The following is a 14,074-nucleotide window of genomic DNA, read 5'->3' on the forward strand; positions in this document are numbered from 1 at the left end:
AGTTCCCTGTAACTGTAGTGCTCTTCCCCCATATCCTCACATGGTTCTCATTTTTATATCATTCAGATTTGTGTTCAGATCTTACCTTCTTTGTGAGGTCTACTCCGACTTCCGTATCTAAAATAATAACCCTTTCTCTCTATCATGATCTATCCTCTTACTTTACATGAAAATATATTGTTTATTCCTCCCTGTCCTCCATAGACTGAAAGTTTCATGAGGATAAGAACTTTGTTAGTCTTGTTCACTGCCATATCCTTAATACTGTAAATGATGCCTGTCACAGAATAGGCGCACTGTATTTGTAGAATAACAATTTTTTTCTGTAGAATTAGTATGTCATTAGTGTACTAATAAAGAATGACTCAGTAAAAATGGTTAGGCTTGGGATAGTTGTGTATTAAATTCATCTCAGACATGAACTTTGTCTAATATTGGCTTGATTAATAATTTAAAATATTGCTCTATGAAATTTATATTTTGGATCTTTTAGGGAAATTTTTTTTTTGGCTGTGTTTGGTGTTTCATTGCTGTGCACTGGCTTTCGCTAGTTGTGGTGAGTGGGAGCTACTCTTCATTGTGTTGGGTGGGCTTCTCATTGCAGTGGCTTCTCTTGTTGTGGGGCACGGGCTCTAGGCGTGTGGGCTTCAGTAGTTGCGGCACGTAGGGTTAGTAGTTGTGGCTCACGGGCTCCAGAGCGCAGGCTCAGTAGTTGTGGTGGACGGGCTTAGTTGCTCTGCAGCATGTGGGATCTTCCTGGACCAGGGCTCAAACCCGTGTCCCCTGCATTGGCAGGCGAATTCTTAATCACTGTGCCACCAGGGAAGTCCCTAGATGAATATTTGGTCCTTGTACTTGCTTCACTTATGCATTCTTTTTGATAAAAGATCATATGCATAACCTTAACACAACTTCTGTCATCTGGGAATTTAATAGTTCTCTGTTACCTTGGTTAATGAGTCCGGAAAAATAGATAGCTTATTTTAACATGGGTGTCTATGTTAAAAACAATCTTAATATCTGAGAAGAGTGAGTCTTAGCTTACTAGCAGTTCTCCCACAAAACTAGCTACCTAGATGTGAATTGGCAAAGTATAGCCATACTTCAGAAATAGCTTCAATTTGGAAGAAATGGAAAGTTTTGAAATTTGTAAAATTTTCTGTGTCCTTCTCTGTAACAGTCAAAACTCAGAGTCTGATACAAGTTATTATTTTTGTTAAAGCAAGTATACTGTACTCTCTTAAGTTTCTGTTTATTGCTTCAGCTATAAACATTTTATAACAAGTAATGGAGTGAAAGATGGATATTTTATAAAAGGATTTTAAATATCACTGTGTACATAAGCCCAGCTCTCATAGTCAGTTTAAAGGGACAGAAGGAGAGTCATCTTGAGTTTCCTATTTCCTTTTAGAGGACATGCTAGAACCATCATAGAGTCTATTGGAGGTTTCTAGAGGAGGAGGAACATTTGCTTATTTCTGCTACCATCTTCCAAGAACTGGAGCCCACTCTGCTCTAGGACGGTTCTGCTTATTAGGCTCTTTGTCCGCAGTACACCCCCCACCCCTCTATATTTTGGCCTTGTTTTCTAACCATAACATCATTTACCTTCCAAATTCCCAGGTATGTACTTTATGTTTCTAGCTCTTCTAAATCACCATTTTAATTGAAATTGTATGTTTTCTGTCCGCTTAACAGACATTTTGGTATTCTTTCTCTGTGTTATATAATTTGGATTTTATTAACTGGATTTCTGACAGCTAAGTATAATGGTTGGAATTGTTGTTAATATACATGTACTCTTCAAATTTATTACTGCAAAATTCATGGTGTTAGGAAGTTGTCATATTATTTAATGTTTTATTTTCTTGCAGCATAATTTTGAAACTCCCCAAAGGGAATATTATTTGTGGAATCTATAAATTTACCAGGACTGTACAATTTCCAGCATGTCATATTTTAACTCTGGCAACTGAGCCCTTCTAGTGGGGCTAACTCTCAGATTTTTCACTGTATCTTGGAAAATAATAGGGCTTGTGAGAGTTTTCTTGGCACCCAAATTTATTTGTTTGGTGAGAAGTTTGATTTTTATTATAGTTGCAAAAATTATAGTAATAATAGCTTCTTTCAGATAACTCTTACATACGGTAGACCAGTGCTTCTCAAGCTATTTGTAGTGAGGTACTTACTGGTTTTAAAAATTTCCAATTCATTGAAGACTGATATTTTTTATAAACTACAATAAAAATGAATTATGAGAAAAGTGAATTTTAAGAAAATACAAACTATAGGCCCCACTTTTAATTATAAGATTCATAGATATCAAATTATTCTTTCACATTGCAATAAAAGAGTCTGAACACTTATTCTCAATTTCTATATTTATCTTATTGCAGAACAGTAATAAATAGTTCACAGACTGGTCTATAGATGATACTTTTTAGTAACATATCTATAGCCTGCTCTTTGTAGTGCTTAATGTTATTTCAGAAGCATCTTAGTCAATATGAATAGCAGTTATCCTTTAAAAAATATTTTCATGTGTTTCCTTTTCAGAACCGAGAGCTCCAAATCATGAGAAAGCTAGATCACTGTAACATAGTCCGATTGCGTTATTTCTTCTACTCAAGTGGTGAAAAGGTAAGTCTTGTAGAACGTTGATACTGAATATTGTGATAGACTTGTTATTCTTCTAGAAATAGTCCATATCCCCCCTTCCCCTTGAAACAGCTTTGCTCATTGAATGGAAGTATTCCAAAACACAGGCCCTAGTGATTCTGACCTCAAGATATGATTATTGAATATCATTAGTTATATCAGGAAAATGTTAATGAAATGATAGAGGGGATTAATTTTTAAGAATTTTCTTCTTTTTAAAACACTTGTCTTCGGTTCTAAAGCAAATACGTATATATTTTAAAACCTTTTGTGTTCCTTATGTGCTTCTGGAGCCCCATGATAGTTCACCTGTTTATTGGAGGGAGGAAAATGATGTCATATTGTTAAGTGGAAGTGTTGGAGGGGAAAGGGAAGCAGGAGGACTTTGGTAGGACCAGAATGAGACTTAAACATTGGGAAGCATGTTTAACCTATCCTTGGCTAGGGAAAAATTTGGAAAAGATATAATATTACAGAACTTCTTAATAAGTGATCACTATTTATGATCACATTTAATTCTGTGAAAGCAAAGGATAATTAAAGAAGATTTCATGCTTTGGATCCCCCTTGCCCCCTACCCCGACCCCCTTGGTCTTTCTCTTTAGAAGATGCAATGGCTAATGTCACTGTACTCACTGGAGTTGGAAGCATAGAAAACCAGTTTCTTCTGTTTTACCATGGTCGTCTTCTTTCTGTCTGTTCACTGTTCCTTCTTCCCAGATTCAGTCTTCCTTCACTGGTTTGGGGTAAGGGGGAGGGCAAGTAATAAGCACTTCATCTTTTTGGCTAAATAAACATTACTTTGGATAAATTCATTTGATATTTTTGGACCTCACATACCATGCTTATACTGTCCCAAAGCCCTTAGATCCATAATACCTCTTGATTTCTAGCCCAGTTCTTTTTACTCACATATTTCCCAGTGTACCATTTAATCATTTTCCATTAACTTTTATTGAGATTATTTCCTTAGAAATTCTTTTTTCATGACAGAGCCTGTAATATGGGAAAATACCTATGTATTAAGCCAGAATTATGATATACATGCCTACAGATATATAGTTGTTGCGCGCGTGCACGCGCATGTGTGTATATGATAGCTAATGTTCTAACAACCATAATTAGCAGATTGGCCCTTTAGTGACTCTCATTTCTTAGGTGTTTTTTTTTTAATTTTTTTTTTTAAGTTTAAATGATGGCCTCTGCTTGTATTAAGGACCATAAACCCTCAAATATTTGAGCTCTTTTGTTCCTAAAGCCCATTATTTGGTTCATGCTCCTTTTTTTTTTTTTTTTTTTAACGTAGCAAACTGCCTGTTATGTCTTTGATCTTACCTGTTTTGACATGTTTTTACTTTTTCCTGTCCCTTCCCAAATAAAATTATGGAGCATCTGTTGTGTGCACAGCACTCTTATAATGGAATTTCGCATCCCTATGGGTTTTGTTATTAAATGCTAGACATTATAATACCCCAGGGAGGAACGTAAAGGTCAGAACTATTTGTTCCATGAACCACTGAATTGCATGTGGATTCATTTGCAAAGGCCTCCCTACAAAGCCCCTTAAACATCTTCTCTTGATTACTTAATTTATATAGCTTTCCCTGGATAAACAACAAGGTCATATTGTATAGCTCAGGGAACTATATCCAATATCCTGTAATAAACCATAGTGGAAAAGAAAAAAATATATATATATAGATATATGTGTGTGTGTGTATATGTATATAGCTTTTCCTGTATGCCAGGCACTGTTTTAGTGCTTTACAAATACTAACTCATTTAATTCTTACGAAGATAAAGAGCAGAAAGGGAAGCACAAACCTTTTGAACAAACCTTTTCAGGACTACCTTTTGTGGTAGCACCTAAAGGCTTACCTGTCTGGTTTTGGTTTGGTGGAAGCCCCCATCACAATCTGCCCTTACCCTTACTTAATCCTGCAGAAGAAGTGACAATGGACTGACTGTTATCTGTGTACTGCAGAGGATGATTTCCTCCCTGCTGCTCTTCAGAGCTGCTTATTTATCTTAAATGGTCTTACAGATAAAGAGCAATTGAGAAGTCATTAAGGGAGGATAACCGGAAGGACAATGCACTTCTCTCTATTATAAAAAAGAAATACATATACTTTCTAGTATTTCATTTATCTCAGAACTTTCTCTTGAGTGTTATAAGTTTTCCAAAGTGAAAAAAAGACCCCTTTTAATTTTGCCTAGCTCCATTAAGAGAACAGAAAGAAAGGAAGAAAAGTTGTGATGTGTTGCTGAAAATAATGATCCTCCGTTGTCAAAAAAGGGAAGGCTTTCTAAAGATATGCAGAAGTATATAGGTTAAGGAACTTCCATAATCTTCCAGCCACCAAAATGATAATTTCTTCTTCCCCTACTCATGATCTTCACTTCCTTGCTTCTGAATTGTTCTGGCAGGACTAACATCACTCAAGAGACCAGGTAGTAAACTAATATTTCTCATATGAGAAAATGGATTCTGCTCTAGGTTTGAGAGCTCAGGTTTGTTAGTTCTAACTGTCCAAGAGTGGGTTACTGAGAGTGAACTCAGAGCTGCTGTTTAGAAAGGGATCTAAATGTCTTGTGAAGAGCATTATATATTGCCTATGTATATATATTAGAAGAGTTTGGGGGAGGAAATAATTAAACTAGTAGTTTGAAATGCCTCTGGGATATGCAAATAGAGAGATGCCCAGTAGACGTATACATGTAAGACTTCTAGGTGGTGGTGGTGGGACTCTTAAGTGGAGAGATGACATTGACAAGGTTGGGTAGATAGGGTGTGTAGTCATGTTGTAGAGCTCTTAGGAGTCAGGAAGGAGGGAGAGGTGATGTTGTTTGAGCAAAGAGCTAGCAGTTTATCAGTATTGCTCTCTTGTCCTAGAATATGTTGAGGGTTGAGAGCAGGCTTCATTTGAGAGAGGTGCAAGGAAACCAGTGCCTTTGAGTTGGATCCAGGTTTTGTCTAGGGCAAGGCCGTGAAAAGAACCCTCTTTGAAGAGACTGGGGTTTGAAGCTCTGTGAAGAGTTTCTTTTGGGGTTTCAGATTGCTTAGGGGAAGCTCTGAGCAGGAGATCTCTGGTAAGAACATGAGCCTAAAGGAGGTGTGAGGAGGCCATTAGAATGAGTTGACGGCATTGTGAGGATGAGAAAGAGAAGATTTCAGTGTTTCATCATTATAGGCATGAAATTCTTGTAAGGTTCTGTGAATATGTTTAAATATAAATGGGAATATTTTTTAATTCTCTCATCATCTCTGATTCTCTTTCTTCTCTATGATTTTTCAATCACTCTGTTCTTCTAAGCTTTTTATCTCCTTTTCCTTCAGTCTCTGTCCACATTCTGGGTTTCTGGCCCTTTCACTCTGGGCTCTTTGTCTCTTTCTGTCTCTGGGTTTCTATCCCATTCTCTTGGTCTGTGGCACCCCCTCATATTTCTTTCCTCTTTAACTCTGGTGTCTGTCTATCTGTTTCTCTCTCTGTGGGCTACTTCTTTTCAACCTCTTTCTCTGGGTTTCTGTACCCCTCATTCATTGGGTTTCTACCCATCCTATTCTCTTTGAATATTTGATCCTTTCTACATTTTTGTGTGGATTTCCATCTGTCCTGAGCCTTCCTCATTCACTCTCTTGGTATGTCTTCTCTCTGAGCCTCTACTACTCCTTTTTGGGAATTTTTTAAAAAAGGAAAAATTTTCACTCACTATCCTGGCTTTTGACTTCAGTACTACATATCTTATTCTGTATGTTCATGTTATACATAGTTGTATGAATAACTATTTTTAACCTTGTTAAGTATTCAAAATCTCATAAAAGCTTTCCCTTTTTGCCTTATAATATTTTTAGGTATTGGTTATGTAATATTCCTCTGGGTTTTTGTACTACATAATACTCTTAACTGTTCCCCTATTATTATTTTTAATTTTAGAATTGTAGCTAAGCTATCCAAAAGTCTCATCATAATTTTTGTCCATGAGCATTTTCCAGCTCTGGGTTCAAGTAGGATGGCTGTTAATATTTGACAAATATGTCCACTGGCCACAGTTTGACTGAACGGTTATACCTATTTTGGTGACCTTCTCTTTATTGTGCTCCACCCTACCATTTTAGACTGTTTTTTCTTTAGGAATTATACATAATCAGCTTTCAGCCTATAATTGTGGAAGAGAGTAGCCAATGTAGCTAGAAGAAGGAGGAATTAGTCAGGACAGGGACTAGAAATGTGACCAAATTAGTCCTAGTCATTAGTCTTCTGGTTGGAATTATTAGTATTTGCTGTAATAACTGGAGCTTCATGTAGTCAATTAGTATACTCCAGGTTAACCAATAGATTTTATTAACTCTGATTTAGTTCAGAGTAATTAGTACTCTTTCTCCTTGATCAGAGAGAAATGGAATTTTTTAAAGGTTTTGAACAGTCTGGGCTTATAATAGTTTTGTGAATTCCAAGTATCTTAGAGAATAGTGTTTTTTAGTATTAATATTTAGCAATAGGAACCTTTCTCCCCCTAAATGAAATTTATGAAGAATCCCTGTTCTACAGGTAGAATAGATAAAAAGCAAAGTTGTTCTGGTTGAAACTGGGATATGGGACCAGCTGACTTTACCTTCCCTTGAGTTGCGGCTCACCTTTGTAGAACCTTGGGTCTCTGTAGGAGTATGGAAATCATATTTTGTTTTTACAGGAGCCTTCAATTTTATTTAAATCAATTAAGTTTTCTGTAAGAAATATTTCTCTAAGTAGCCTTACATATAAAAATGTTTTACCTGTGGTTCATCATAGATTGATTACTTGAGTGATAAAGGCTATCTTCCTTAAATAAAACTCTCCCTCTATTTGTATGAGAGACAGTTTAAATAGCAAGGTTTGCAAATTGATCTTATTCCTCATACCAACTTTTCTATTGAGAGTAACTGTGTGGAGGGCTGTGTTCAGAAAGTGAAGACTGTACCAGTGCTTCTGGGATCAGGGAGAAGAATGCTGTGCTTGATTATGCCTGTTTGTCACTAGCCCTGGAGAGGAAAGGTTGGGGTGAATCCATTCTGAAAAGTAAAGAGCTCTGGCTTTGTGTCCAGAAATATTTGGGTTTGCATCCTATTTGTGCCACTTGATAGCAGTATGACAGGGCAAGATATTTACCTTTGTAAACCCTTTTCAACCCTTGTCATCTGTACAGTAGGGATTTTGTAAGGAAAAAATGTAATAATGTTTACTAAGTGCTTATCATAGCACGTGGCATATAATTAACACATTAACTTACTATTTTACAGATTATTGTTTAATAATAGCAAATATATGTTGCACTTGCTATGCATCCAGACACTTAAACCTCACTGCAACCCAGTGAAGAAAGGGTATACTGTTATTATCCCCATTTTATAGAAGAAGAAACGGAGGCAGTCACAGTTAAGTTACCTAAGAGTCCTACAACTACAGAGTGTCAAAGTTAGGAGTCAACTCCAGAGTCTGTGTCTCCAGAGTCTGTGTAATATTGCTATACCATTTAGCATAGAATGTAGATTTCTCTAGAAGCAGTGTGTTAGAAATGTAACACTTAAAAATGTCTTAGTAGAGCTCCAGCGTTGGCGGTGGGGAAGAGCGCTGCGGCGGGTAAGAGTGCTCCCGCGGACCACTCTGCTTCCCGCGCGGCGCCGCTTCCCGCCGCGCCTCTGCCTCCTGCTGGGCCCGGCCATCGGCTTCCTCCTCCCCAGACTGCCCTCAGCCCGCGCGCCGGTCGGCTCCGTTATGGCTACCCGGAGCCCCAGCGTCGTGATTAGTGATGATGCACCAGGTTATGACCTAGATTTATTCTGTATACCTAATCATTATGCTGAGGATTTGGAAAAGGTGTTTATTCCTCATGGACTAATTATGGACAGGACCGAATGACTGGCTCGAGATGTGATGAAGGAGATGGGAGGCCATCACATCGTGGCCCTCTGTGTGCTCAGTGGGGGCTATAAGTTCTTTGCTGACCTGCTGGATTACATCAAAGCACTGAACAGAAGTAGTGATAGATCTATACCTGTGACTGTAGATTTTATCAGACTGAAGAGCTACCGTAATGACCAGTCAACAGGTGACATAAAAGTAATTGGTGGAGATATCTCTCAACTTTAACTGGAAAGAATGTCTTGATTGTTGAAGATATAATTGACACTGGCAAAACAATGCAAACCTTGCTTTCCTTGGTCAAGCAGCATAATCCGAAGATGGTCAAGGTTACAAGCTTGCTGGTGAAAAGGACTCCTCAGTGTGTTGGATATAGACCAGACTTTGTTGGATTTGAAATTCCAGACAAGTTTGTTGTAGGATATGCCCTTGACTATAATGAATACTTCAGGGATTTGAATCATGTTTGTGTCATTAGCGAAACGGGAAAAGCAAAATACAAAGCCTAAGGTGAGAGTTCAAGTTGAGTTTGGAAACAGCTGGAGTCCCATTGAAATCACCAGGAAAATTATCAAATGTTCTAGTTCTATGGCCATGTGCTTAGTAGATCTTATTGCATGTATCCTCTAAGAATTTTATCCGTTTTGTACTTTAGAAAGGTCAGTTGCTGCATTCCTGAACTCTTTATTTGCACTGTGAGCCTATAGACTATCAGTTCCCTTTGGGTGGATTGTTGTTTGACTTGTGAATGATAAGTCTCTTAAACCACACTACTATTGAATGAAAATATTGAAATTGTATCTGTAAGAAACATTGAAAGAGAAAAATATATTCGTTTTTTAATTGGTATTTTAATTTTTATATATTCAGGAAAGAACAGAAGTGATTGAATATTGTTAATTATACCACTGTGTGTTTAGAAAAGAAGCAGTCAGTTTCATATCGGTGACAGCATTTAGAGGTATCGTTATGTCAGACAAACCGTATGTCCTGGAGTTATTTTAGTAGGTTTCAGTAGTATTAACTGTATTTTCCCACTTGTTCAGATTATTTCTGGCGAATCTCTGTCAACAGTTCCTTCTAAATACAGGTCAATAAGTTCTAAAAACCTACCACTTTTTGAAGTCTTCAATGTAAAAATCCTTAAAATAAAGGCTGTCTCTTTAAAAGAAAAAAAATGTCTTAGTAATGATTAACAAGGGGAGATTGTACAGTGTCTACTTTGTAGAACTTTTTTAGAAGAGAATAAATAGCCTTTTGCTGTATGATAGTAATAGTAAATAGTAATACTAATAGTAAATAGTAATAATAGCCCAAACTTATATGGTGCTTACTATATGGCTATAACCTAAACATTTTACTTACTCTTTTGTTTTTTGTTTTCTATTTTTTTGGAAGAGCTTTTGAGAGGATTGTTGTTAATTCTTCTTTAAATGTTTGTTAGAATTTGCCATTGAAACCAGTTGGCTTTGGACTTGTGGGGAAGTTTTTGCTTACTGATTCAATCTCTATTTGTCATACAGGTTTGTTGAGATTTTGTATTTCATCTTGAGTCATTTTAGTGATTGGTGTGTTTCTAGGAATTTATCAGTTTCATCTGTATTATCTAATTCGTTGGCACACAGTTTATCATATTCTGTTTAGGCCTTATTTCTATAAGGTCAGTAGTAATGTCCTCACTTTCATTTCTGATTTAGTTATTTGTGTCTTCTCTCTGTCAGTCTAGCTAAAGGTTTCAACTTTGTTGATCTTTTCAAAGAACCAACTTTTGGTTTTCTTGAATCTATTTTTTTTTTCTGGTCTCTTATTTTATTTCTGGTCTAATCTTTATTATTTTCTTTCTTCTAGTAGTTTAGGTTTAGTTTCCTCTTCTTTTTCTAGTTCTTCAGGATGTAAAGTTAGGTTATTGACTTAAGATCTTCTTCTTAATGTAGGCATTTACAGCTGTAGATTTTCCTGAGTACTGCCTTCACTGCCTCCCATAAGTTTTGGTATATTGTGTTTTTGTTTTCATTTATCTCTTAAGTATTTTCTCATTTTTCTTGTTTTAGAGTGTGTTTAATTTCCTTTGACCTGTTGGTTGTTAACAATGTGTCGTTTAATTTCCACACATTTGTGAATCTTTTGGTTTCCTCTGTTATTGATTTCTAGTTTTATTTCATTGTGGTTGGAGAAGATAACTTTGTATGCTTTCAGTCTTTTTAAACTTATTGAGATTTGTCTTGTGACCTAACATATGACATATTCTGGATAACATCCCATGTACGCTTGAGAAGAATTTGTATTCTTCTCTTTTGGGGTAGAGTATTCTATATATATCTGTTAGGTCCAGTTGGTTTACAGTGCTGTTGAAGTCCTCTGGTTTTTTTATTGCTCTTCTGTCTAGATGTCCATTATTGGAAGTGGTGTATTAAAGTCTCCCAGCTATTGTTGTAGAATTGTTTATTTCTTCCTTCACTTCTATCAATATTTGTATCATGTATTTGGAACTCTGTTGTTTAGTGAATATATTATATAATAGTTATATCTTCTTGATGAATTGACCCTTATTAAAATATAATGTCTTGAATGCCTTTTATTTCTTTTTCTTGCAACTGCCCTGGCTAGAACCTCCAGCATGATGTTGAGAAGAGATGAAGGCAGACATCCTTGTTTCAAATTTTAGAGAGAAAAAGTATTTAGTCCTTCATTTTTAAGTGTTATTTTTAGCTGTGTTTTTTGTAGATGTCATTTATCAGGTTGAGGAGGTTCCTTGCCATTGCTAGTTTGTTGAGCATTTTTATCATGAAATGTTGTCTTTCTTCAAATGGTTTTCCCCCATCTGTTGGAGTTTTTGTCCTTTATTCTATTAATATTTTACGTTAATTTTTTGAATGCTAAACCTACCTTGCATTTCTGGAATTAATAACATTTGGTCATGGTGTATAATTTTTATATGTTGCTGGATAGTATTTTTTAGAGGATTTTTGCATCTGTATTCATAAGGAATATAAATTAGTCTTCTTTCTTTCTTTCCCCTTCTTGTGATGGCTTTGTTTGGTTTGGTATCAGGGTAATACTGGTCTCATAGAATGAGTTAAGAAGTGTTTTTGTCTTCTATTTTTTTGAAAATTTTTGTGAAGAATTGGTATTGATTCTTCTTTGAAGGTTTGGTAGTTTTCTCCAGTGAAGTCATTTACAACAGGTCACTTTTTGTGGTAAATTTTAAATTACTAATTCAGTTACTTTACTTGTAATAGGTGTACTTAGATTTTTTTATTTCTTCTTTTGTCCATTTTGGTGATTTGTTCATTTCATCTAAATTATCTTATTTATTGGTATAAAGTTTATACTTTTGTCTTAAAATTCTTTTTGTTTCTTTAAAGTCAGTTGTGATGTCTCGTCTTTCATTCCTGGTTTCAATAATTTGAGTCTTATGTTTCTTGGTCAGTCTAGCTCAAGGCCTGTCAATTTTGTTGATTTTTTTTTTTCAGTGAACCAACTTTTGATTTCATTAAGCTTTTAAAATTGCTTTTGTATTCTCCAGTTTATTTATTTATGTTCTAGTCTTCGTTATTTTCTTCTTGGGGGTTTATTTTGCCTTTTTTTTCCCCTAGTTTTTTAAGCTAGAAGTTAAGCTTATTGATTAGAGATCTTTCCTCTTTTAAATGTCACTTATTGGTCAGAGGCTATGCTTAAAGTCCCATTAGCCAGTTATATTTTTATCCTTTACCATTGGATGTTTGAGTGGCTTGGGTGCTGCTATCATAGTTCAGGGAGTTCATATTTATTTGCCACATGTTGAACCAGGGACTAGTAGCTTGGACTTTCCTCTCTGATTGCTCCTGAGAGGGTACAGCCTTGGGCATTCAGTCTTTTTGACTGCCAGGATGAATGTGATTTTACTTCCTGAGAGTTGCTCTTGAGTCAGTTTATTGTTTAATCAAATGTTTGGTCAGAGGTTGCTTGTAAGCCCCTTGTGCCAGTGATGCTTCTGCTGTACGTTGATGTATCTGTGTGCAACTTGGGGAATGCTTCAAGTTTGTCCTGCATGCTGCTCAGCTAGCACCTGTACACATTGGGGTTTTTTTTGTTTTTTTTTTTCGTTTTGTTTTGTTTTTGCGGTACGCGGGCCTCTCACTGCCGTGGCCTCTCCCGTTGCGGAGCACAGGCTCTGGACGCACAGGCTCAGCGGCTATGGCTCACGGGCCCAGCCGCTCTGCGGCATGTGGTATCTTCCCGGACCAGAGCACGAACCTGTGTCCCCTGCATCGGCAGGTGGACTCTCAACCACTGCGCCACCAGGGAAGCCCTGTACACATTCTTATCGACCTCCAGAGATGACTGTAATCCCAAGTAGGCTCTTCTTGGCTATCTCTGTCCTTGGTTCTTTCTATTAAATTTCTGGTGCCTTGCCTTGTTTGTGTCATGAACCTACCAGCCACCTCTTAATTGCTCTCCACAAAGATCTCCACTGTTTTTAGGCAACGCCTATAGGCTAGAGCTCTTCCTACTATATTGCAAATAGTCTCTTTCAGCAGAGCACTTAGCCTGCCTTTCCCTCTGGACAGAGCCCCTTTTCTACTGCCCTAGAACTGAGGTGAGAACTCACTTTTCCCAGAGTAACATCCCCACTTTATGTAGGGCACTGGAGGAGGTGCAGTGCAATGGCAGCCCCTGGTCTTCACAAGTTGGCCCTCTCCAAGTGGGAGATCCTCCCTGTGAGCAGATTGAGGATGAGGCTCTCGGGACCCTAGCCTACTCTGCCTGGAGTAGGCCTTCTCTGGCTTACTAGTGGGGACTGAATGGGGGAAGGGAGATACAGTTCTCTTGGCTGGGATAAGTCTTTTGCAACTTGGGATGCAGCTTTTCCCTCCTGGGGTGAAACCATAGTTCCTGATTGGTTGCTGAGCAGAGAGGGTGCTGTCTGGATTAAGAGTGCTGGGTAGACCTTTCCAAACATGGAGGTAGTATGGCAGGGTAAAGGAGCAGGTCTGTACTAAAATGCCATAGACTCTTGCAGTTCTTGCCAAGATTTGTTTCTTCACTTGCTGTGCGCCCTTAGAACAATTTCCAGATACTTTACACAACTGTTTGCTAATCATTTTATCATTTTGCTTTGCTGAGGAGAAAATTTGAACTCCTTGTGCTGCTATTTCAGAAGTCCTGCTCTCCCTCTTACTATTTTCTACACTTTGTGGACTGCTTAGTGAAATTGTTATTCTAGATAGAAAAGATGAATAAAAAGAGGCCTCCAACTATAGTGGGTGCATACTGTAGTGTAGAGGGATAGACTAAAAAGTAATGACTGAGCATATGCTAATCGTCTATGTCTGTTTACCTCATTAGCTAAAAAAATTTTACGTAAACACAAAAAATTAGTACCTTTTACTAATACTTTATAAAACATATACCAAAATAAATATTTTAAAACATTAAATAAATATATCCTATATATAATTTTCATCACATTCAAATTCTTAGAGATATTCTTTTGGTTAACTGTAGAATTACATAATGTCTTAAATCGTGAATAA

General features: G+C 37.0%; 1 protein-coding gene and 1 pseudogene across 5 annotated transcripts in view; both read left to right on the plus strand.

Moving 5' to 3' along the window:
* The window catches only part of GSK3B (glycogen synthase kinase 3 beta), a 197,278-nt gene that overhangs the window by 91,352 nt on the left and 91,852 nt on the right, over window positions 1-14,074 (plus strand). For all 5 annotated transcript variants that reach the window (XM_067738774.1, XM_067738770.1, XM_067738772.1 and 2 more), the window contains exon 3: window positions 2,557-2,640. In XM_067738774.1, the coding sequence (XP_067594875.1) occupies window positions 2,557-2,640 (84 nt within the window). The remainder of the gene's footprint in view (window positions 1-2,556; window positions 2,641-14,074) is intronic.
* LOC137224503 (hypoxanthine-guanine phosphoribosyltransferase pseudogene) lies at window positions 8,322-9,730 on the plus strand (annotated as a pseudogene).

Source organism: Pseudorca crassidens, chromosome 5 (assembly GCF_039906515.1).
Source record: "Pseudorca crassidens isolate mPseCra1 chromosome 5, mPseCra1.hap1, whole genome shotgun sequence".
Lineage (NCBI taxonomy): Eukaryota > Metazoa > Chordata > Mammalia > Artiodactyla > Delphinidae > Pseudorca > Pseudorca crassidens.